Source organism: Mya arenaria, chromosome 15 (assembly GCF_026914265.1).
Source record: "Mya arenaria isolate MELC-2E11 chromosome 15, ASM2691426v1".
Taxonomy (NCBI): Eukaryota; Metazoa; Mollusca; class Bivalvia; order Myida; family Myidae; genus Mya; species Mya arenaria.
In genome coordinates this window covers 57,996,588-58,022,990 of record NC_069136.1, presented here as the reverse complement: position 1 = coordinate 58,022,990, position 26,403 = coordinate 57,996,588, and the positions used below count along the sequence as shown (strand labels likewise).

The window sequence follows — 26,403 nt, the reverse complement described above, 5'->3', positions numbered from 1 at the left end:
TAGCATATAAAAGTCGCTTTTATTTTTAATAATGTTTTTCTTTATTTCTTCCCAGTTTAAGTACAATGATGCTTTTTGTTATGAAACTCTATGAACACACAGTTTTAAACCTTTTATTTTATAAGGCAGACTGTGTGTGATGTTTTTAGTTTCTAACGATGACTTCATCGTATCTTTAAAAAGTTTTTGCATTAGGTGCTCTGAATTGTTTCCCTCCTTCTGCAGATAGAGTTGGGATCTCTAATCAGAGAAGTACTTGGGGTTTACCTTTTCGTTTATTATCATTTGTTTTATTGATAAGTTTCCTCAAGTTAATGCAAACTTTGATAAGATTTACCTTTTGGGTTTAATCTTTATTAAGGATTGTTGGGATAGGTGTGAGGTTTGTACACATAAACTGGTTTAAACCAGTAAATTTACATTTTACTGACCGTTCCAAGGCGGTACCTAACAATTCTTGATAAACATACCAATTATATATATATTATTTATGCACTGTGTTCTATGTCTTTGGCGTTTGCCCAGTGCCACTAAACCGGGTTTATGTTTAAACTTTTTGCTAATGAGGATGTTTCTGTAGCTTTTTGCATAAATATTGCAAAGCTGTAACTACTTCTTATCTAACAAATTGGTGTATTGTATATAACGTTTTAATCATGAAGAAACCGATGATGGTTCCGCTGTAACTGAACGGAGTGAGGAGTGTATTTGAAATATATGAAGGGTTATATTTGTATTGTTGAGTATTTGAATTGTCATGCCCATAATACCCTTGTATTACACAGGTAAAAGTCCTGCAGCCAAAATATTTTTTTTAATTGCATGGTTTATAATAAATAAATACCAAAACGAGACTCACTAGACAGGAAACAATCCACGCAGGGAGTGTATCGTTTTTATTGTGTCGCCTGAAAAGACGACATACAGGAGTTACTTTTGTCGGCGGCGGCGGCGGCGGCGTCGGCGGTGGCGGCGGCGGCGTCCGCGTCCCATTTCGCTTGTCCGGGGTATATCTCCTAAACTATTAGTGGTATCAACTTGAAACTTCATATGTAGATAGATCTAATTGAGGGCAAGTGCAGTGCACAAGAACTGTTACTCTTGCTTCCATATTTTTCAAGTTATTGCTCTTTGTTATTTTTCATGCTTCAAGTTTTGTCCGGGGCATATCTTGTAGAATATAAGAGTTATCAACTTGAAACTTCATATGTAGATAAATCTTATGGAGGGCAAGTGCAGTGCACAATAACAGTAACTCTTGCTGTCTTAGTTTTAAAATTATTGCCCTTTGTTAATTTTCATGCTTAAAGTTTTGTCCGGGGCATATCTTGAAGAATATAAGAGGTATCAACTTGAAACTTCATAGCTAGATAGATCTCATTGAGGGCAAGTGCAATGCACAATAACAGTAACTCTTGCTGTCTTAGTTTTAAAGGTATTGCCCTTTGTTAATTTTCATGCTTAAAGTTTTGTCCGGGGCATATCTTGAAGAATATAAGAGGTATCAACTTGAAACTTCATAGCTAGATATATTTCATTGAGGGCAAGTGCAGTGCATAATAACAGTAACTCTTGCTTTCTTAGTTTTAAAGTTATTGCCCTTTGTTAATTTTCATGCTTAAAGTTTTGTCCGGGGCATATCTTGAAGAATATAAGAGGTATCAACTTGAAACTTCATAGCTAGATAGATCTCATTGAGGGCAAGTGCAGTGCACAAGAACCGTTACTCTTGCTGCCATATTTTTAGAGTTATTGCCCTTTGTTAATTTTCTTGCTTAGGTTTTGTCCGGGGCATATCTCGTAAACTATAGGAGGTTTCAACCTGAAACTTATTCCGTAGGTATATCTGATTGAGGGTTCAAATGCCACCTACAATTGAAAGTTAAATGGCAACATGATTGTCTATAAATGAATAAAATGCCAATCTAACAGCTATAATGTCGACAGTAAATAATTTGTCAGGCGACACATCCGACTCGCGGAGTTCTAGTTATTTAAAAAAGAGTACTGTTACTCGTTCGTTTTAGAAACCGGGAACCTTATAGCCTTTAACTTGCTGTAGTATTTTAAAGTCTTGTTTGTGCTTGCATGCTCTTAACAATACGATGACGAATGTTGTGATAATTGTGAGATTGAGCGATCACACAATGATTTTAACCAACAGGGACCCGTGTAAGTAGTCAATGATCTCAGTCTTAACTTCGATAATCTAAATTTGTTAAAACCTCACCAATGTCAAAACCTTTATTTGTTTTATCGAATTAGGACTGTGATCACATGCTATACTGGCTAAAGATTAATTCACACAAATATTAAGCAAAAAGGCAAAAGGATGACACTCAGATAACTTCAATTTATAATTTATTTGACTAAGAGCTTAATTGAAATGGGCCACGATGAGTTACTAGTTAGTTTTACATACCAAACCAAGGCGGATATGTTTAACCTTTACTTATACCGATTCTTCATGTGTATTGTGGGTTGTCTTGTGTCTCTGCGTGTCTCGTATTTAGTGTTCCTTAATAATGAACTCAGTTAAAGCTAATGCTGTTTGCCTCGTTCCTTTTGTTTACATTCATTTGAAAATTATACGAAGGATGGTTTACTTTAAAGTGTCCTTTATGACATTTGTAATTTTCTTATATCTTACAAATTTATCAATTTAGGGACTGTATTGTTTATATAAGTTACATGAAAAAGCTGAAAAGTTGTTGTTGTTGATAGATTATAGCAGGTCTGCGTAACGAAAACGAGTTCTGATTTTAGCGGTAAACGGACATTTGCCCCCCCGGACATTTGCCCCCCCGGATGTTTGCCCCCCTTTTGGACCATGGCGGACATTTGCCCCCCCGCCGTTTTCGAGGGGGCGGACATTTGCCCCCCCTCAATGTTCGAGGGGGCGGACATTTGCCCCCCCTCCATTTGAATGTGCTATTTTGATCTTGATTAGTGAATTACTTATCATACCATTCAGAGAACAGAAACGTATTTTTTGCTGTATATACTTGTATATATGAGTGCTATAAATGTGCTATATGACTTCTGATTTGAAATAAAAATATTATAAAAGGATTTACATTGTTGTCTTACCTAAGCCTACATCGTCACATGTGTGACCTGAACGGTGTAATCTGTATTTATATGTAATTAGTGACAAACATACAAACTGGTGTAAATCGGTTGGCAGTTTGCACGTAAATTGAACAAATAGTTAAAGAAAAAAATGTTCATTTTTTTTATATATTAATATATTTTTAATATCTTGGTATAAACTTATAAAACCGGGGGGGGCAAATGTCCGCCCCCTCGAAAACGGCGGGGGGGCAAATGTCCGCCCCCTCGAAAACGGCGGGGGGGCAAATGTCCGCGATGGTCCAAAAGGGGGGCAAACATCCGGGGGGGCAAACATCCGGGGGGGGCAAATGTCCTAGAATCGATTTTAGCACCACGGTCATATGTACATATTACAAAAGGTAGAATGTATTAAAGCAAAAGTTAAGACAGCTTCTCTCCGAACTGCATGCTATTTAAACCAAATCTGGTAAATGAAATATTTTTGATTCTGGTTCAGGAAATTACTTTAAGAGACTTATAATTAGTTCTGATTTGCAATATATTCTTAAAGACTTGAGTGAAAACAAATCGAAGGAAGTATTGTTGAATGGGTTCTTGCCGACTAAGAACAAAGTAGCACACCGTTCCGTTGTATAGGTAATGGCATTATAAAAAACATCACTTTTACAAATATAACCTGAAGTTTTTACCCTTGTGTGTTATTCCTGATAATATATGAACAATACGTATATATTATGTCTCTTATTCAAAGCGGCATGCATGTTATCTGGCAAAATATGTAAAAAGAACAAGGCAAATTGAACATACTGTGAAATTATTTATATTCGTTGGCATGAAATTTCGTCGTTTGCTGAAAATTTACAATTTCGTGGGTACTTGAATTCGTGGTTTTTCATTTTTGAAAAAAAAATCGAAACTGCTATCGTCCTAGATAATCTCCACGAGCTGGCCTGGATTTCCGTCTTCTACGTCACTCGGTTTATGACACTCGCTAAAGTGGTACGACATGCCAATTAGTGCATATACCCATGTCAATTATTGATTTAATTGGAAATTAAGGTCATGAAAGATGTACCCTGATCAAAGATACGGATAGGTGAAGCCATTGAATGCCAATTAAGAATTTTGCAAACTGTGAAAACACCGAGAAGGTCCGTATATTTGAGTATTAAGCACTCCCAAAAGATAGCTGATGTTTACAAATTCAATCACTTTTGAATGTTATCTTATTTCATATCAAATCATTTCAATATTTATTCACACGTTTTTGTTTAATAAGTATAATGAAAACGTTGTTTTGTACATTGTCACGGTGGGTGCTCAGTAGCCTCAAATGTAATCGATTAATTATTTGATTAAAGAAATAAATGAAAACTGACACTCATCACTCACATCTTATAAACCTGGAAATTTTCATGAACAGCACATGTTTAGGCACGTGCTTTTGTCATTTGATTCCGAATAACACATTTAAATGATTTGGTTGATAAATAATTTGTTGAGGGCAGATATAATATATTAACAAAACAATTATAGTAAGATATTCAGTGAGACGGATATTTACGCTGTATACTGCGGCCTCTGGTACGAATAAACTAGAGTATGTACATAACGTGGCAATTGAAAACGTGAATAAAGGGTTTTTATTTCGTGGGATCTTGAATTCGTGGATCACCTAACCCACGAAAACCACAAACATTACTGCCCCAAGAACATTAATGATTTCACAGTAGTACATTTACATTTAACTGACCGTTCCAAGGCGGTACCTAACTATCATTGATAAACATACCTAGTTTTCTATATATAGTATGTATGCACTGTGCTTCTGTCGAGTTTTTGTGCTGTTTTTCCATGTTTCCTGTGTCGATATTTTGTTTTTTATGTTCTAAGTATTTGGCGTTTACCCACTGCCATTAAACCGGGTTTGTGTTTAAACCTTTTACTACTAAGCTTATTTCTGTAATTTTTCACATAAGTATTGAAAGCGTTTTTTTTTTTTTATTCCTTAATATAATTCAAGAACGCTTTAAATAACAATAAGATAGTAACACCATAAGCATTATAACTTGTTTAGTGTTTTAACTGGTCTTTATTTGTTCGTCTTTGGCTGGTGGTAGATGGTCCTAGGTCTAAAGCATAGGCTATAATTCAGGTGGCGAGATAGCTGGCTTAAGCCTCACTTAGTTCCAACCGTGTTATAAGCTGAACGCTTATGTTATATTGCAATATTATATTAACCATGTTCAATAAAACAAAAGCCAACGCTTTTACCCGCATTATCCATTTATTGACTAAGCCTGGTTGTAAAAATGGCATATTATGGAAATCTAAATTATTTGTTTTTTGACTTTTGTTCAAACGAATCAGAGAATGTGAATATGGAGAGGACTGACGACGAATCAGCTGCATTATGTGTTGGAAAATATAAGTCATCATTGATTTATAAAGAAATACAGAATGTTTCTAAATATTAGAGTGGCTTTCGAAAAATAGAATACTGCTCATGCCTATTAGTACACGAGGAGCTAAATAGCTTTGTAAAAACACAAAGAGTATCATAAAGAATATCAATCAAAACATACATATTCAATTCTAAATAAGCCATATCAAAATGCATGTATTTATTATTTATGCTGTTTATCATAAAAAATATTATATAAAAATTATCATAAAAATATAAACTTACCATTAGTGTGAACAGAAGTATTACGCCAACGTAGAATGAGCAGAATGAATACAAAAACATATTCAATGTGATACGAACGGCTGATCATCAGAAATGCTGGTGCACTTAAAAATACAAATGCATATATAACAATGGATAATTTACCCTTATAATTAACGTTCTATAAGCAATCGAACGCTTGATGGCAGCTTCTTCATACTTTTAATTTTACTTTTCAACACGAACTGACACCTTTCCTAAGCGTCGGCCCAGAGATCAAACAAAAGTGACGTTGCGAACCAATACTTTTAGTTGTAGGGGTTCGTGCTTACTACTTTGTGTGTTCTACTTCATCCAAGTATGGATATATGGTAGACTTTTGAAATGCCAAGTACAAATGCAAAGCAAATTGATGAATGCGAGTGTTATTAATATTTATGCGAACAACTACAGAAACAAGTCCAGTAGCAAACAGACTAACAATAAACCCGGTTTAATGGCACAAAGTTGGAGTTGAAAGTTGGATAAAAGCGGTTTCATTACTTGTTAACCTTCCATTACCAGGATATTGGTTTAAATTGGTGATCCTAAGACACATCGGATTGAAATTTTGGAACTTCAGGAATACATGTATTAACAACAAGTAATGAGAAGGTCGGATCTATGTAAATTTAGTTACGTCAGATTCCGTAATTATGCAAGAGAATTTCACATTGAGATCATGCAGGAATAAACTTAGAAGCTTTAATACAAAGACAATCTGTTGTCAATTGTTTAGAACTGTTAAACATTTTGGATTGTCGAAATAAGCCCAAACGTGTATTGATTGGTCAATATTTATCTAGAAGGCAATCATATAATATTATTTAAAAACTAGAAAAATGTAACCTGTTGTCATATTATACCATATGTAAACAATTAGCAACAGAAGCACAACGTTTTTCACGGGCGGGCAGCAACAACAATGCTTCTGATTTAGCTATCAAAAGGTTTTATTGTATTATTTTAATAATGAAGTCAGTTTCAGAGGGTTATGGCACCTAACGACATATAGTCTTTATAACATTGTAATGACGTATTACAAGTTTCAAGTTTCAAAGTTTATTGGCAGATCGGCATAGAATAGCCTTTGGCCATTAACAACATAAATATGGCAAAAACATAAATCAACTATAAAAGGTAACGGAATAATAAAAAATATACATCATGTAATTAAATATGAAAATATAAATTGTTAAACACTTAGAAGGAAAAAGCAGAAATTAACAAAAGTTAACATAAGGAGGATTACTATTGTACAAGGAAAGTATCTCTTAAATTCATGGCTTCTTTAATGTAGATTGCTATTTTAGTTTGTCTTTTGCTTAACATTAGTCGTTTAAACATATTTAAATTTGGCCATGATATATTTTCTATGTATTTTAAGCGTAAGAGTCTAAATTTACTACAGCATAATACAAAATGGTATTCATTTTCTATAACATTAGCGTTACAGCATTTGCAAAGTCTGTTTTCTCTTGCAATACCGGTGTATCTGCCGACTTCAATTTCTAACTTGTGAGCAGACAATCTCATGGAAGAAAATGTTTGCGTAAATTATCGTTTTCAATTCTATCAAGATATTCTTCGTATTCAAAATTTGTTTTCAGTGAGCAATATGTTTCTAATTTAGTCATGCTATTTATCGATCCACGCCAATCTTGGATAAACTGGTCACGGAGTCTAGCTTTTAACAAAGGAAAGTATTCGGCATTTACATCAAAATTATCAGTAAGAAAATTTAATCCTAAATGGTTTATAATAGATTTCATCTTAGTCGCCCAGCAAGGGCCATTAATATTATTACACTGATCGAGATACATATAATTCATCGGAGAGTCACCATTTTTCATAATCTTTAACCAGAATTTGATTGCTCTTTCCTTGCAAACGACAGATAATGGTATTTCCACAAATTCACCGTATACAGCATAGTTAGGAGTCTGTTTTTTGACACAAAGTAAATGCTTTAAAAATCGAACTTGCAGTTTATCAACTTCTTTAAAGTTATAAACTCCCCAGACTTCTGACCCGTATACAAGAATAGGCACAATCATAGTATTGAACAACGATAACTTGGTCTTGACATCTAATTTGACTCGATCGAACAAAATCAGGAGACTATTATATGCCCTAAGGGCTTAATCATGTAATATCTTAACAGCACTAGACATATTGCCTGAATACATAAAATTAATACCTAAGTACGTAAAATTATCAACAACTTCAATAATCTCATTATTTATAAAGAACTCAATATTTCTATATTGCTTCCTTTTTTCAAATATACAAACTTTTGTTTTGTTAACATTAATTTTCAAACCCCATTTGATAGAGTAATGAAAAATAGAGTTAATCTGAGCTTGGAGACTGGCTGCATCAGTAGTAAAAAGCACAATATCATCAGCAAATAGTATCATATACATAGATAACAGTTCAAGGTCTTTAGTACAGAGTGAGTTGAAATCAATATTTTCATATATATCATTTATAAATAATATAAATAAAAGGGGAGATAAAGGCTCCCCCTGTTTCAAACCGATTGTAACATCAAACATTTGAGAATAGCTATTGTCTCTAGCTATTTTTATATAGGATTGGATGTCGCTATATATACACTTGATCATGTTGGTCATTTTACAGCTGATACCTGATTTAATCAATTTTACCCATAATGCATCTCTATTAACTGTGTCAAAAGCTCTTTGGTAATCTATGAATGCGCACCACAGTTTGGAACCTTTGTTAAGGACTTTTTGTATAGAAGAGTGAAGAAGGAAAATTGCATCAGCTGTAGAGTGACCATCTCTAAAACCAAATTGACCATCATAATATTTATTGTTATTTTCACACTCGATTTCTTAATATTAGTGAATATATTTTGGCAGTAACATTTACTAGAGTAATGCCTCTATAATTTGCCGGATTAGTATTATCTCCCTTTTTAAAAATAGGGACAATTACGCCTTTAGTCCAGCATTTCGGATAAACACAATTATCATATATATACAGAGTACAAATATAAGGCGAAATAAAACCGTTACTGTCAATGAAAAAATCCGCAACGTTTCTATCAAAATCACAGGCTTTGTGACGCTTCAGCGACTTTATGGTTTTGACAATTTCTTCTATTGATATTTCGCAGTCGAGAAAATCAATGGAGAGAGTTTCGTCTCTCGATATATTATGGTCTCTAATGTTAAATTGACCCTCAGCTTCAATTGAAATGTTTGAAAAATGATCAAAAAACGAATTTTCAGATACATTAGTGGATGATTTAGCTGAATTGCTGAACTTTTTGATGTATTTCCAAAATTTACGAGGTGCTGTTTTACTTAAAGATGATATCTTTTTCTTTTCTGCCCCATAAAATATATGTTTAGCTTTGCGTTTTGTTTTAGAAAATGTACTCCTAGCGTTTAAAAACTGTAATTTATTAGCATCAGTATGATTATGATCATAAGTGCGTTTCGCAGTCAAGAAATCACGTTTCGCGCTTTTACAGCTTTCATCAAACCAAGACGCTTTTTTGGTATTTCTGTTTCTGGTAGATTTGCGGCTACGAAAAGTCTTCCCGAAACAATTTAAAGAGATGTCATACATCAGATTTGAAAATTTTTGCAGACAATCGTCAATCGAGGATTGATTGGATAATAATTTTGTATTTATATTATCAAACAGCTCAGACTTATTTGTAAGTGATTGCAAGAAAATGTTTCTTCGGGAAGTATCCCACACAATTTTGTCATATTCATGACAAGTATCATTTATTTCAAGTTCAGTGCAATTTAAAGAAAAATAAACTGGACAGTGATCCGAGAATTCTGTCAAGTCCATAACATACATTTTATTTATAATTTCATAACTATTGTGATTGCAGATAATATAATCCACAAGACTTGAAGTTGGTTTATTTCGCCACGATCCGTGAAAAGTACAGTTACCTGCCTCTAAACGGCCATTGAGAATACAAAGATCATTCTCTTTACAAAGTGATAAAAGTCGTGTGCCAAATTGATTGCATATTTTATCATTATTACGTCTATGTGGTAGGTTATTTGCAATTTGACTATACCCTATTACAAATAAAGGAGTCTGAAAATAGGCCTTGTGAAGTTTGTAAAAGAGAATGATGTCATGAGTTAATTGTTTAACCGAGTTCAACGGACACAAATATCATTATTCTCAAAAGCTTTCAAAAGAAACAATTACCAAGCATGTTCTAGCTAATTACATTTTTTGCTACAATCTTTTTCAGAGGTTCGCCGAACAACTTTTTGAATTTTCAAAACATAATGAACAATTAAGAAAGTGCTTTAAACTATCTCATACGCCGACTTACCATTTGCATTAATAAACGAATTTGATAATATGAAGCAATTTGGTTTCAAAGTACGTGAACAAAAAGAGCGTTATTGGGCGAGTACCTAAATCGGAACACTACCTAAATATGGAACACCCATTATAAAAGAGTTTTTCCGATCGAGATCAGTTTATTTACGATTTTATTCAATAAAGACGCTTGCTTCAGATACAAGTTTCAAGGAACACAATTCTCTGGTAAGTATTTCACATACTGCGATCATTTAAAGTTTTTCATGTTCAAGTGTCAAAACATGGCATGCGGGGAAAAGACTTCATGCTTGCCACAATCATAGCATATCGGTACAGCCTGTATTTTAATGAAACCATCAAATTTTACTGACAAAAATGACAAAAAAGACAAACTGGAAATAACATAAAATATTAATTTACTTAATCAAAACATGGAGCAATTATTGTAAAAGAATACATAAAAATAAATAACGAATTAAAACTGTTCCATATTTAGGTACTCCGAGAACGAAAATGGCAGTCCTTAATTGTGCGGTTAATAAAGTACTTTTCATGCAGATTGGTAGTATCATGAAAAATACCATTTATATCAACCAATTGGTCTTGAATCCTAGTATGCTGATGGAAAATTTTGTAGTTGTGGTACAAGTCTAAACTAAAAATATTCCACAAATAGTGCCGAAAGTGTTCCGATTTAGGTACTCACCCTGTATATGCAACGAGTGTTGTGTTAACAATAACTTGAAAATCTGCTTTAACCAAATTCATATCTAATAAGGTTTACCTAGTATTAGTTGCAGATAATAATTCACTTTGATACATGTTGAGGCTGATAAATAACGGATTGTTTTATAGGGAGTTCGAAAATATAACGAGTAATGTTAGACTGTATACAACACGTATCTTCTCTTATTTTATAATAACAAACACCTACGTATGACTTACGAATCTTATAGTATACAAACCATGTGTAATACATTGTTATAACAATCACAAAGTATACAATATGCTTTCAATACTTCTTTCAATAGTTTGAGTTACTATTATTTCAATTATGGATACAAGCTAATGAACATATTGAATTTATCTTAATTTATCTTGATCTTATCAAAGAGAACGTAATGCGTAGTAGAAAGAGGGTGGGGATTTACGTCTTTGCATAAAGTGACATCTAGTTAGAATTAAAATGCTTAGCATTTTGATAAAACAAACTAAAATAATCATCGTAGAACTAAATGAGAAATGATTATGTTTCATCTGACGTAAGGTAAATAGTAGCTATATGAAAGAAGTGGTTTAGAGAATAAAATTAAAAACCAACAAACTGCGTTAAATAACTTATTTCAGTATGTAACACATATCATCTAACGTGCTGCTGCGCTCGATAGAAGCATAACAGGGTAGAAATGAAGTGTCTGGCTGGCTGTCTTCTACTTGAACGCAATGATTGGAAACTACTCGACTAGGTGTGGGCCTAAATAACATGCAGTCTACTAGTCATTAAGCGCGTATAGAAGTTGATTGCGAGAGACATTTCAATGGATCAATTGAAATGAACTGCGTAATTGGATAAGCAAACGACTTGATACTTTATTTGGATTGTACTTTTAGCAATGTGATAAATAAAATCCTGATAATTATCATTATGTCAACCTCGTTAACTTGGAGTATTATCTAATAATCGATTTGGAATCACATCAACGAGCGACTTAAATGGAAATATAAAGCTGCAAAGTCGCTTTCGTGACCACAGCTAAAAATGCTTTTACAGGAACTACGTAAAAGGAAATTATTGTAGCGATCTTCAGCTTTTATCGATAACATCTGCTTCAAGGCTGATACGTTTGAAACAATAAAATATTTGTTCAACTGTGGACATATACTTTTTGCGTTTGTATGAGGAATAAAGTGTACTATTAAGACGGTGCAAAATGTAGAATTCTATTTCTTTGGATAAATTGTTTGTAACTGATGCAACGTGCGATATCAATGCTTTAATTATTAACCTAAAAGAAAGTTGCAAAACATAAATAACAATAACTTTGTTTTAAAGGTACAACTTGAATAAATACACGCACAAAATCATGGGTTACACAGTTTTCGTCGGATTAGGAATATAACTGTTTCAATGGACCCTTACTACATTGCCAACGTGGATACTCTTACTACAGTGAGTGGAAAAATGAACCTAACGTTTTACGATCGGCTGCTACCACCCGGAGCGAGCTACAACTGGGGCGTGTTATTTCTAGGGTTTGTCGTTGTGTTCGGGATCACCGGGAACGTGCTGGTGTGCCTCGCAATATCGTTGGAGAAGCGTCTGCAGACAGTGACCAATTACTTCCTGTTGTCTCTGGCCGTAACCGATCTGCTTGTATGCATTCTCGTCATGCCTATGAGCATATTAAACGAGTTCTTCGGTGGGTATTATTTTCTTTCTTCTAAAGTTGCTTATATCTTATGAAGTAATGAATACTATATATATTTATATATTATAACTCGTATTTTTAGCAAATCAGATAGAGTCAAATAGTAAATATGTTTCAAATTCCAACATGCTCTGATAATAAAGAATTGTCGGTGCAGCATAATGACGAACGTTGCATGACGGATGGGCAATCACTGTAATATATGATCAGCATGCAAAATACATTAATACATTTTCACTGCTCTGACAGTAAAGCAAAAAGCGCTCATTTTAAGTTAAACTATATATTTTATGTTTACCCTGTTCTACTTGAATGCACCAGAATATTCTCACGGTGTATCTATGCACCTAAATGAATTGAAAAGCTGCCAAATCTCAATATATCCACAAGTCCGCATCGGGAGAAAAGCTCCTGGCACCGTAATTCCTTATATGTTAAAACGAAATCGTAGGCAATCTGTAGTAAAAACGTTCATACACGGTTTATCTTTCTCCTTTATTCGGAATGTGTATATTTGTCATAGAATGATATATCAATCATACTTATGTACGTACGTATAAACAAAATGCACAGCTGCACCGTGGAATTGTCGATAGCACATTTTTGCACCAACGATATGTCTTGGAGTTATTGTTTCGTAGGCGTATTTGTCTATCACTTTTAAGTTGTAAACCAGGCGTTTTGCAGGCGATTATTTCTAACCATATGTGTACACATATATACGCTCGAAAAACTTGTAATCAGCTAGTATACTTTCAGAGACCAGTCAAAGTACGGCTATTTCCGATACTGATTGCAGAAATGTATATCCTAATCATTGTCCAAGTCTCTAGCCATACGCTGGAAAATTAATGTTCAATTCGGTAGTTCGGTTGTTCTTGATGCAGTTATATTCCATTATTTGAGACACTATCTCGTAGCAATCCCAGTCAATCAAGTGTGCCATTTCATTGGTACATTTTTTATAACTAAACAGTTATAGAATAAACTAAAAAAATATAACAGAATAGTTACTTAACAAACAAATCACGTTTTAACTGTAAAATTGCTGAAACCAAATTGTATTTGCTGTATAATTTCATTGCTGCAAATAACTGATGCGGCATTTGATGATCTGCCTAATGATTTTATACTTTAATTTTGTATATAATTTAATTCAGATCGTTTGTAGAGACAGCTAATTGCTTAAAGCATTATTATTATTAGTAGTAGTAGTAGCAGTTTAAGAAACATCAAAACAAGTTATGTGCTCATTTCGAAAGCCATCAGAAAGTTAATTTTGTCATGACCACATTTTCGGTAATTATACCATTATTATATGCATTATTTGTAAAATAAAAGTGCTCGATTGGACGCGTGTATATTGTTTGCCCATCGACCTTATATTAATGCTGATAACTTTATTTAAGTTTAAAATAATAAAATAATGAAACAACATATGTAACTTAGTACGAAATCCACACTTATATCTCGTAATGGCATTGCAACATTTGACAACTGTCGAAATATGCGAAGAGCAACGCATTAGCACGTATCGTGGTATAATAGCAACTCAGTGTTTGTCATGATTCACCGTACACATTTTGCACCAACTCCTTTGTCTATGAAACTACTGGTCCCGTTTCATTTCAGTTTTAGGGCACTGTAAGTTGCAATAATTATCTCAAATGCATTAAATGCATTATTTTAACCATTTTATTTTGCATCTGTCTTCATTTATTGTAGCTTTTAAGATCTCCTTTCACGAAACCAGTGATCGTATTAAACGAGCTTACCAATTTGTTTCCAAGGAAAAGCGATTCCCCGTACACATACGTCACTAATTCCTTAGTCTATGAAAATACAGAGTCCGATTCAGTTCTGCTAGATGGTTGCTTGTGCCTCTTTGTCTTATAGCGATGTTGTAAATGAACAAAAAAATATGCAAGGCGAATGGTGTTTTACTAATATGCATTGCCTTTAAACTTTAAGGTTATTTTCCTTGCATCTCTTTTCATTGTCGTTTAAATGCTCTTCTTTTCAGAAACTTAGGATTGAATTTAACAAACGTTAAAGTCAGTATTCAAGTCAAGTCAGTCCACTGGTTTAAACCCTCAGTAAATTTACATTTTACTGACCATTCCAAGGCGGTTCCTAACAATTCTGGATACAAATATCTAGTATTTTATATAGTGTATATGCACTGTGCTGTTTGTGGAGTTTTGTGCTGATGTCCCATTATTTTGGTAGTGATGTTTGGTTTTTGTGTTCTATGTCTTTGGCGTTTACCCTGTTCCAGTAAACAGGGTTAATTTTAAACTTTTTGTTACTGAGCTTGTTTGTGTAGTTTTTTCACATAAGTATACATTAGAAATTGAAATGGAAATCTTCGAATTATTATTAAATCATTCTCAAATAGATTAAATATGTACCAACATATACAAATTTTTTCCATTTATATTTTTTTTCTAACATCTGTTTTGTAAATCCAACGATTTTTTCCGTTAACTCCTGATACGTTTGAAAGTTTGCATTTATGTACATGAATAATAGCTTTTCGGTGGCATGTGTTTAGAGTGTGTTTTTTTAAACAGGACATGTTAAGCATTCCTATTTGTGAATTATAAAACATGGATAACATTTTAAATGTCAGAGACACGTTGATAGCTGCATTAAATTCAAGTAGCATTCCTCATTAAAACGATTCCATTGAACATTCCGTCCGCTAGTTGCATTTAGTTTTTGAACGACGGCATATTTATATTGCTTCACAAAAGGCCAAGGAGCAGCGATACTTATCCCTGTAACATATATATATTAACTTGTCCATGTTTTTTTAATTCATGCTTTTTGGTGGTTTGTCGAAATATAACTATGTGTTATTATGCAAGAAACAGTGAAATAAGCATATCGATAATTGCACTGTTTTCTTAAACCCTGGCCCCGTTTGGTGCCCTATTTGTTGTTTGTAAAACATTGGATTAATATTAAGTAAACCTTTTCATTGTATCATATCATATTAACAATGAAATACTTAAAACAAGAGAAAACAAATAAACTGAATACGTTCTTATAAGCACAAACACATATAACATGACAAATGGCGTTAACAATGCGAATTGATTTCATGGAAAATGCGCAGCTTGAGTTTACATTAATTCTTCATAAGACATTTGATAGCAAACTTATAAATGCCAAGACGTTGGTTATTAATGGTTTCTGAATAATAAACATTTTTCCTAATAATTACACACTTTAAAGTGCCAAGACAGTGTTGTAATTGAGACACAGCAAATATTATACAAGGACAGTGTTGTTTTCCGCCTTGATTACTCAGACGAGAAGAACTTCTTGCATCTGTGTAAAAGTTAATGAACATCATGATTAAAGTATCCACTTTCATATTTAATGCGTCCATCATTTTGCAAATGTCGGTGTTTTTTAGTTTAGAAAGGAAACAAAAGGACGCAATAAAATAGTTTTGAACAGAATTTGTATCACAAATATTATAAATAGTTCTTTAGAAACGATGCCGTACTTTTAAGAAATTATAAATGTAGCTCCATTATCATATTGTTTTGAACAGTGTTTAAATATTCCTGAAGTAGTATACATAAAACAAATTAAGCTTTACTTAATACATTTCTGAAATTTTCGTAGACAAATAAAAATAAAAAGTAAAAGTGTTTTATAACGTAATATTTTATTTTAAATCAATATTTATGCGTAAAACTACAGAAACAAGCTCAGTAGTGAAAGGTTTAAACATAAACCCCGTTTTAATGGCACTGGGTTAACGCCAAAGACATAGAACATAAAACAAAAAAAACACAAACAAGAAACATGGAAAAACAGCACACAACTCTACAAACAGCACAGTGCATACATACTATATATATAAAAAAACTAATTATGTTTATCAAGGATTGTTAGGTACCGCATTGGAACGGTAATCAAGGAAAATAAAGAATATTATCAATCAGACATATCATACGATAAGTGGACTACTGAAATATAGAAAACGATTTAAGTGAATTAAGATGTTTTATGAATAGCGATCAAGTCAATTAGAATGTATATTTACAAATACCATTGCAATAGTTTTGTTTTAAACGTTCATGGCTTTTATATTTTGAACGTTTTATGTTTAACCTCGATAAGTTTATTTTCAAATTAAGATACTTGGCAAAAAAAATCAATCCTTAACTCGACTTCAATATTATTGTCCAAAGATTTATCATTATGACATGTTCAAAATAAAACTAGGTGCAAATCTCAAGTCCATGAGCCGGGAACATTTATGTTAAACATCTTGATGATTTCATAGTGTTATTTTATATTTTTCACTTACAACGAAATAAGAACTTTTAAGGCTGAACAAATCATCTTTTATATAAAGATGTATACCATGTAAACCTAGCATCCTTTCTACAGGATTATTTCACCATGCATCACAGTGGATATTTAGTCTAAAATAATAGTCGTGTTATACGGGACTATTCCAATCCCAAACGTCTAAACGGGTTTGTGCAAAAATCGGGGGGGGGGGGGGTGAAAAATATTGATATAGTATTTAGTTAAGTTTTTTATGTTTGAAATAGATAAAGGTTTATATTCATATTTTACCATGTAAGTGCAAAGCTATTTTGCACACAACAAGCATGAAATGCATTTAAACACATGATTTACCTCTCCAATTGAACGAAACTTGACTGACACAGACATCAATTATGCCAAGCGGAACACAGTGGACATTTAATTTATCTGCAACTGTCGTTTGAGGTGCTGAGGTAAAATGGCCGATTCACAATCTTAACGCAATATGACAGTAAAGTTATCAATAAACCGTTATAAAAATGCTTCGACTTGAGGGAAGATATGATTCAGAGGGATGCTTCTATTAATATATTGATCATACAAAACCAATTAAGATTAAATTTTCACAAAATAATTATGTAGATGTGACATGACATTGGTCGAAGAGTATATCAAGGCATTACCTAAATTGGCCAGTTAACTCCGTATAGTAACTTTTAGTAATTCGAACATTGATCAAGGAAAGTATCAAACGCAATGTCCTTTCAAGCGGCTTATCTGCCCGATTGGTGTCACAGTATGCTTTGCTCCAATCACAATTATAGTATATAATGATACGTAGAATGCCTTGATATAACAACACAATTATAAGCCATTTGTGACATTCAAACCATTTAACTCTATTTGTTTTATCTATTTTCAGGATACTGGCGATTTACAGCACTCATGTGCAATGTTTACATTACCACCGACGTTTTGATGTGCACATCATCAATTTTTCACCTCTGCAGCATCTCCGTGCAACGATATCTTGCAATACGCTCACCATTAAAGACAAGAAACAAGTCAAAATCAATAGTGGTGACAAAGATCGGGGTAATCTGGGTGGCTGCTGTGGCTATATCTAGTCCTGTGACGGTTCTCGGAGCGCTCGATCAATCAAATATATTGAATAACCATCGGTGTAATTTGAAAAATTATGGCTTTATAATATACGGATCCATTCTAGCCTTCTTTATTCCGTTAATTATCATGGTAATATCATACACTTTGACAGTGCGTCTTCTGTATAAACAGTCCAAGCTTTGTGATCCCAAGAGGCAATTTACCAAGGAGGGAATGCCCATGATACGGAGATGTAGGACTTCAGTCCGACGCCACAACTCTATGTTGGACGAAAGACTTATTAAAAAAGGTGACACATATGAGTTATTTGAAAGGGAGAGGACAAACAACAATTCAAATTCTGATAATATAACCCAGGAAATACCGAGTGCCATTTCACATTCTGTATCATGCGCGTCGCTTTACACTGAACACGTTGGAATAAAAACATTTGATAAAAAGGAATCAAAATCCTGTTTTTTGGACGTCCCACGGCTTTATTCAGCTGATAATTCCACAGAGACGTTAACTGCAAGTGATCTTGACGTATCGGAAGACGAGTATTCGAGATACCGATCGTCATTCTCGAATATCCACATGCCGGAATGCGCCGGCAAATCGTCCCTTAAGAGCGTCATGACCCGGACATTCATTGTGAAAGCCTCGAGTCTCCTGAGTCTTACCAGAGACAAACACGACAAAACCACAGTTAGAACCGAGCAAAAGGCGTCCAAAGTATTAGGCCTTGTGTTTGTGATATTTGTGTTACTATGGTTACCTTTCTTTGTAGTAAATATCATTCCGGCGCTTTGTATCGTGTGCCCTGTGAGTTCTACGTTGGTATCGACATTCGCATGGCTAGGTTGGGCTTCCTCCACCATCAATCCAATTATCTACACCATGTTCAACAAGACATTTAAGCGGGCCTTTATAAAACTCTTGACGTGTAGATACCATACAATTGCAGAGTCAACATGTCCTATTTCCAAGGATTCAAGGAGAGCCAATGTTATCATTAGAGAAAACTGCAGTGACAGGGAGTTTACTCTATAAAAGTGTGCTCTAATAAAGGCGCCGACACGAATAACCTATATGCAGTATCGGTGTATGAACAGAATGCACATTAGACATATTAATGAATAAGGCTGTGCTCGTTCGTTCTTTCAAAATATGTATTATCTTTCTAAATGTTGCCGATGAAATACAAGTAAAAAATAAAAATAATAAAAGATGCAATGGAATAAGAAAAGTTTGTTTTTTTAAATATGCAATATTTTAGAAAAAAATAACCTGTGTTGACGACACCATATTACTGTATATTGCATATTTAGATTTTTGTTTTCTGTTAATATCTTTTTTTCGTTTACACTGTATAACTATTGTTTAAAACTGCTTTTGGTAATTTTTATACTGTAGCGCGCAAACACTGTAAACGACGAACCAAGTCTCACAAACGTTAGTTTCGCTTACGACTGTTTACGTTAACTGAAATCTTAGTATTATTAAAACTTCTTCTTTGTATGTATGATGTGCATCTACTTCAAATCGACATATTTCGACAAGCATTGTCAGCGACGATTGATTGATTGCACTCGATAATCGTTTCATCACTAGTTAGTAGTAATGTTTTTTGATCCGGGAGGCTGTATTCACTCGAGAGGATATTTGTTCTGATGTCAAAATCTGCAATAATCCACGACAGTCGAATATGACGTTCCGGATAACACGCAGTTTTAATCATCCCTTTCGCATATAAATAATTGGTTTATCTTTTTTAAACTCCTGATTTATAATAAATGTCATTTTAATGAAGAACTTTTTTTGAATAACGTAGGTGTTAACATGTCACATTAATACTTGAAATTACTTGGCGTCAGCAGAGTTTAATACATCCATATGGCATTGGATTTGAATACGTCCTACCGTATTGTGAGATATGTACTGCGTGTTCATTTACGATGGGTATATAATAAACTCGATTGTTAATGAAAGTTTTCACATTTATTTTTGAAAATCTCTGATTTAAAAACACTCATCAGACTGAAAATGTATACTCTTTCTATTTGCAACATTTCTATCGATCAAGAGTACCAAATATTCATTTAGAATGTAAACATTTCGTATAGCGATTATGACATTACAATATGTTTGCTCGTGCAACCCGTTGGAAAAAAGTAAACCAAAGCTGTTTGGTTACTTTCATAGTGACTTCTATGCAGATAAAATCACATCAGTTTTTGAATCTGCGTTAAATTGAAGAATTACTGTAAATCAGCTAGTTAAAGCATTGGTTGTGCTTACTCAGGTGAAAGCCTCACTGACGTCAGTAAAACGTTTGTAAGTCACAAAATACAATATATATCGCATTTAAGAACGCTTCCAACAAATTGAAGTTATCGCAGGTAGTCCAAGATCTAGTAGACTACGTGTAAAACGCAGAAAAGGACCATATAATTTCGCTGTAGTGCGTAGAACAGCACATTGATACAGTATAAGTAAGCTTACCGTTTTGCGCCATCATAGACAGTCGCCAGCCTATACGAGCCAGGAGACTTTAAGTGGGAAACATTATGCTACTATGTCATCGAGTGGTTCGTTTACATTTGGTACGGCGTCATTATGGTAGAGTTCGGGTTTTCAAAAGAAAAAAAAAGATGTTTGAACTATTGTCTATTTGAGGGGCCGATATTTTGGGGCGGTAGTGTCATGAAATGAGGTAGAATTATGGATGGCAGGAAAAGTGTTTCTGCTGTTGATCAGGGTAATTTAAATGTTCTATGCAAACATTGTAGCAAACCGAACATGCTATTATACTGCATAACAATGCACGGTAGTATGTATCACTCAACAGTTCTTGAACAGGTACGGCGTCTACGTGTTGCCCTGACCCGCCTTCCATCAGATGTTAACATACTGAGCAAATTTTGATTAGCTTGGTCGCAGGGTGTGTCAAGAAATGACATCGTAAGGGCCCATGGGGATGGCCCCGACCCCATGGTCCCTATTACGGGGCAAATAAAAGGGGTCCTCGAGACCTCAAAAAGAAAAAAAAAAACCTGCATGATTAATTTAATCAGGAATATATTGATAGTCCTTTTACCGTCATAAGATGTTCTTCTCGACCAATGCACAAACGCAGTATGTCTGGTGTCCGTAGAAGAGACCCTCAAAACTAAATGCCAATTTTCAAACATTAAATAAGCACATGAAACTAGTTATATAATGCGTAACATTTTCAGATTAACATATTATACACATCTCTTAAAAGCAATGTATTGAAGTTACATAAACGTAAGTAAACACATTCGTTTGCAACATAGAAATTGAATATACATATATTTGCTTCATCACCTGAATGTCAAAACACCATAACATTGATCAGGTTTATTCAGGTTTATTTACTGCAATAATCCAAGTTGATATGATTCTTGTATGTTGCCTATAAGAATTGTTGATGTCATGATACGTATCAAATTGACACGAGCAATCAGGTAAGCAATACAACGATCGTTTAACAAAGGCAACGTCCGTTAAGTTGATAGGAAAACAAATTATGAATTATGACAATATCAAACAGCAGGTCATAGATGCTCTATTGTTTATCTGCCGGAGTTGGCGTAAAATAAATCTGCCATTATAGCACTTTTTCAAAAAGGTTAATGCACCATATGCCACAATAAAGGTGTTCCTTACCACCAACTGTCGCATTATGTGTACATCAAAGGAATATATGTTGAGTTCACTATATATAACAATATGCACTCAATGAATCCAATGAGCCGTTATAAAAGTGCTCACATCGTCATAACACATTATTTGAATCAGAAGCGCAGAATATGCAATGTGGTTATCATTCAGCTCTCATGTATTATCGCGAGTGTCCAATGCAAGACACAGGAGACTCGACATGTTCACAATGAAAAACGGGGTCATGACAATATTCAGAGACGCTTATCCATGGCTTCCTGGGACGTAGGGTTAGGGTTAGGGTTATGAATGATTAACCCTAACCCTAACCCTATGTCCAATGCAAGACACAGGAGACTCGACATGTTCACAATGAAATACGGGGTCATGACAATATTCAGAGACCCTTATCCATGGCTTCCTGGGACGTAGATATTGAAAACCGACGGCCAGAATAACGAATCTTTGTCCTGCGATGAAATCAGGTAAGATTAAGTTTATGATGTTTTTAACTGTATACAATTGTGCAACATCCATAAAACACGATTCTGTTTATTTTACATTGAATGTTAAAGCATACAGATTGTGGAAAAACTAGCTAGGTGACGGCTTGTATATACGACACAGGTTTTATGTTGCTATTTTACCCTCTTTTTCAAATCTTTCATAACAGTCTCTTTTCTTAAAACGTCTGCCATTCGACATAGAATCAGGGCGGTGATTAGCAGTCCTTAACCTCCATACTTTTGGTCATCCCCCTTTTGCACCTTCGCTGTTAGGATCACACATCTTTGATTGCCAATAAAGCCGCACTGTTAAGTAATATGTTATCACTATCATAATTTAATTTAGCGAAAAGTAGATTAAAAGAACCGATCCGTAAACTATATAGCCATCAATCTCCATCCGATACTGAACTCTTTTCAATATATATGATTGTTGAAACACTCCTAGAACCGATCCAGCACTAGATCTTGCGGAGGCAGCTACCTATATTATTGCAATATGTGGCACCTCGAATATAACGAAATGTTCTTGAATAAGCAACTACCAACCAATTACTTATATGTTCTATATATTTGTTCATATTTCGTGTCCAACTGTTCACTCCTAGACATCAATCCTTTCTATTTTCTATTCTAGATTATGACAGTGAATACATATTTTTCAAAGAAACAAAGATACGAACACTGTCTTTTTTGTTCTTCGTTTCGATATTCACACTTTTCCGAGCATATGTATAACGATTCACTGATTCCATTTCTTTATATTGCGAACCGAGGTATATTCGCACACTTTTTTAAATGATTATTGAAATGATGAGTGCGTTTTATTATTCTACTTTACAGTTTACATGAACAGCTAATGTTTTGGTTTCTGATAAGTTTCTTTTATATTAAAATTTATGCAAAAAGCTAAACAAACAAGCTCAGTAGCAAAAAGTTTAAACATAAAACCGGTTTAGTGGCACTGGGCAAACACCAAAGACATAGAACACATTATCACAGACAAGAAACATGGAAGAACAGCACAAGACTCCACAAACAGCACAGTACATACATACACACACACATATATATATATAAAATAGGTATGTTTATCAAGAATTGTTAGGTACCGCCTTGGAACGGTCAGTAAAATATAAATTTACTGGGAGTATAAACCAGTTTATGTGCACAAACCTCACTCCAGAAAGAAACAGTGTAAAAGTTTCCTTTGTCTTGCATTTGACACTCGCGATAATACAACCGTTAGAACTGAACAAAAGGCGTTAAAGGAAACTGACCTGGGGCCGTGATTACGAACAGTCTCAAGACTGAGTCTGAAAGTTGGACTCACTCTCAGCACCTGAGTCCAAGTCCAGACTCAACTGAACTTGTCGAATATTACATGATTTCAAACAGCCTCTGACTCAGTCTCAACGTTGAGCCTGAGTCCGATTCCGCAATATTTATACTTGAACGTAAGCGCCCATTGTTTACTTTTTCAAGCGTTATCGTTCTTGAACATTGCTCAGAATTTCTAGACGCATATTACCGATGTAGTCAAAATCAGATACCTGTACAATACAAGCGCCTGAGTGACTGTCGGCTGTGTTTGATGTAAAATGTCGCTAGAAAAACAAAGGACGACCTGGGATGATAAAGAGCGACTGCGTGCCGTGCGGCTTGTGATTGAACAGTACGACGTGTTATACGGGGGATTCTCCGACGGAATCACATTCAAAGAAAAGTCGGCCGCCTGGAATAAGGTGGCCGATGACTTGAACGCGTAAGTTCTAAGCTGGTTAAACGTTACCTTAAATGATTAAGCTTTCAGTAGCTATTTTTATCTTAAATTTAACGCAATGAGATGGAATTAATATCAATTTAACCTCAAAGTGTATAAATATCAATACAAAGTCTGCATTAAAGAACTTCTTTTATGAGCAATAGGATTTTGACAGCATACATGTACCTGCTGCTTAAAGGTGGTTTGAAATACCTCATTTGTCTCATTTGAATATGTTTATCTTCTGGGAAAGTATTTTCTTGCAGAAATTCTGACTGCTTGTATTTATATTGAATCTATGTTGGAAGTGGAATAAATTTATTTTTATTATTTTAAGTACTTGTAAAATATTTCCTGTTCATTATAAAATTTTGATCAATCTGAAGGGTGGCCATTTCAATTGCAGATCAAGCAATGTTAAGCGGACGCCTGCAGAGTTTAAGAAATTGTTCCAGAATGTGAAAAGTAGAGGTATAATTTAATAAAAAAATTTGATACTTATCACTGGTACATACTGGTAATACAGATTTTCATAATTAATAATACATTATTATCTAATCAAAACATTTCATATGTGCAAAGTCTTAGAGTAAAATCTTTGAATTATATCATGGTGGAAATTCAATAAAGCTTTACAATCAATGCTTTATGTATATAAACATCATTATAAAGAATCCATTATTCTTTTAGCCAAGAAAAAGTATAACGAAAACATGGCCACCGGTGGCGGTCCAGTTGGCAAGATTACACTGGCAGAGGAAATTATCCTTGAATTTCTAAAGGACAAGCCCCAACTCATCCCAGGCGGGATAGAATCAGGAGGTAACCCTTTGAAGAATTGCTGAATGTATCAGTTAAATGAATTATATATTTCAGCCATTTTTTATACTGTTAAAATAATGGTAATGTGCAACTACTTCAATCATAGATGTTACCTTTTAACATAATAATTCCCAGAATGGAAGTGAAATGATATAATGGAAACAATGTAAAAAACATTTAACATGGCATAATCTAGTTTACACTGTATTGCATGATGTTTTGTAGCTATAAGAACCATTAATAGGGAAACAAATCTTTTTTTCAGTGATAGAGCCTGTGGAAGATGCTGCCAGTGTTGCAGATTTGGTTGTGCAACAAGCACCAAGCAAGAGTCTTATAATCTACTTTTATGAGGCCTTTTATATTAAAGTTCAGTTTGTCTTGATAAATGATAGTCAGGATTTTTCTTGAGAGCACCTTTCTTATAATCAATGTTAAAGAATAAGGAGGGCTATACTACTCGTCCCAGCGTCGGCGTCGGCATCGGCGTCTGGTTAAAGTTTTATGATAACTTTTGGGATTTAGGGATTTTCACTTATAAGTCTGATATCCTTCCTTCAATTGATATTATTAATAGAAAAAGGGTTGGTATTGAATACCCTAAGTAAGGGTCTACATATTGTGACCAAACTTGGTATATAGGAAGAGTTAATAGAGACCTTTCCTGAGATTGTGTTTTGGGTCCTGAGAGTAATGGTCTAGGTCAAGGTCATTGTTGCTAAATATATAAATATGGTTAGTACCGAATAACTCAAGTAAGGGTTGACGTAGTGTGACCAAATTTGGTATATAGGACAAGTTTATGCAGAGCGTTCATGGATTGCCTTTTGGCCCCACAGGGTCAAGGTCACTGTTTCTAAAAATAGATAAGTGTTTCAGTAATTGTTGACATACTGTGTCTAAACTTGAAATGTAGGAAGAGTTTATGGATGACTTCCATATGATTGTGTTTGGGGCCCTTAGGATCAAGGTCACTGTTATAAAAAAGATCGTTATTGTATTCACTTCTAAGTCAAAGCGACGTAGTCGAGTCTTATGACAGCTCTTGTTAGTTACCTTCTTCTCTCATCTACAATTTCTACGTGTAGAATGATATCAATTGAAGTGATGTTTAGGTTTTGTACACAGTACATGTTTTTTTTTTATAGTATGTTACCATTGCCTCCAGTTGAGATGTAGTATAACATCCTAAAGGGGGGGGGGTAGAATATTTTCTAATGAAAGAAAGTGGTCAAAATTGTCAATGTCTTCACAAGTGGTATTGCTCGGTACTCTATGCTCTATCCAATTACGTTTCATAATCTAATATGAGAGTAAGTTTTACACATTTTATTATACATCACTGTAACTCTGCATGAACATTTCAGTAACAGAGAATAAGCACATCAGCGGACATCAAGAAACAGTGTCAGTTCAGGCCATTGAACATCCAAGTGTGTCCCATACACACCCAGATGAATCCAGAGTGATGCAGACAAATACAAAGAAACGTAAACCATTTGTATTACTCATTGTTTTGATAAGTTTCTATGAGTACATTTTCAACGGTATATTCATATTTAACACAAAATCAGGAACATTTATGATTTGACTTTATATATATATATATATATATATATATATATATATATATATATATATATATATATATATATATATATATATATATATCTACTT

The 26,403-nt window shown here is 34.1% G+C and overlaps 1 protein-coding gene across 1 annotated transcript; it reads left to right on the top strand.

Annotated features, from left to right (window-relative positions):
* Positions 1-11,891: 11,891 nt before the first annotated feature.
* LOC128219519 (5-hydroxytryptamine receptor 2A-like) lies at positions 11,892-18,999 on the top strand. Its single transcript, XM_052927330.1, has 2 exons — positions 11,892-12,537; positions 17,765-18,999. The coding sequence occupies exons 1-2, from the start codon at positions 12,246-12,248 to the stop codon at positions 18,997-18,999; spliced, it is 1,527 nt and encodes a 508-aa protein (XP_052783290.1). The 5' UTR covers positions 11,892-12,245.
* Positions 19,000-26,403: the final 7,404 nt, after the last annotated feature.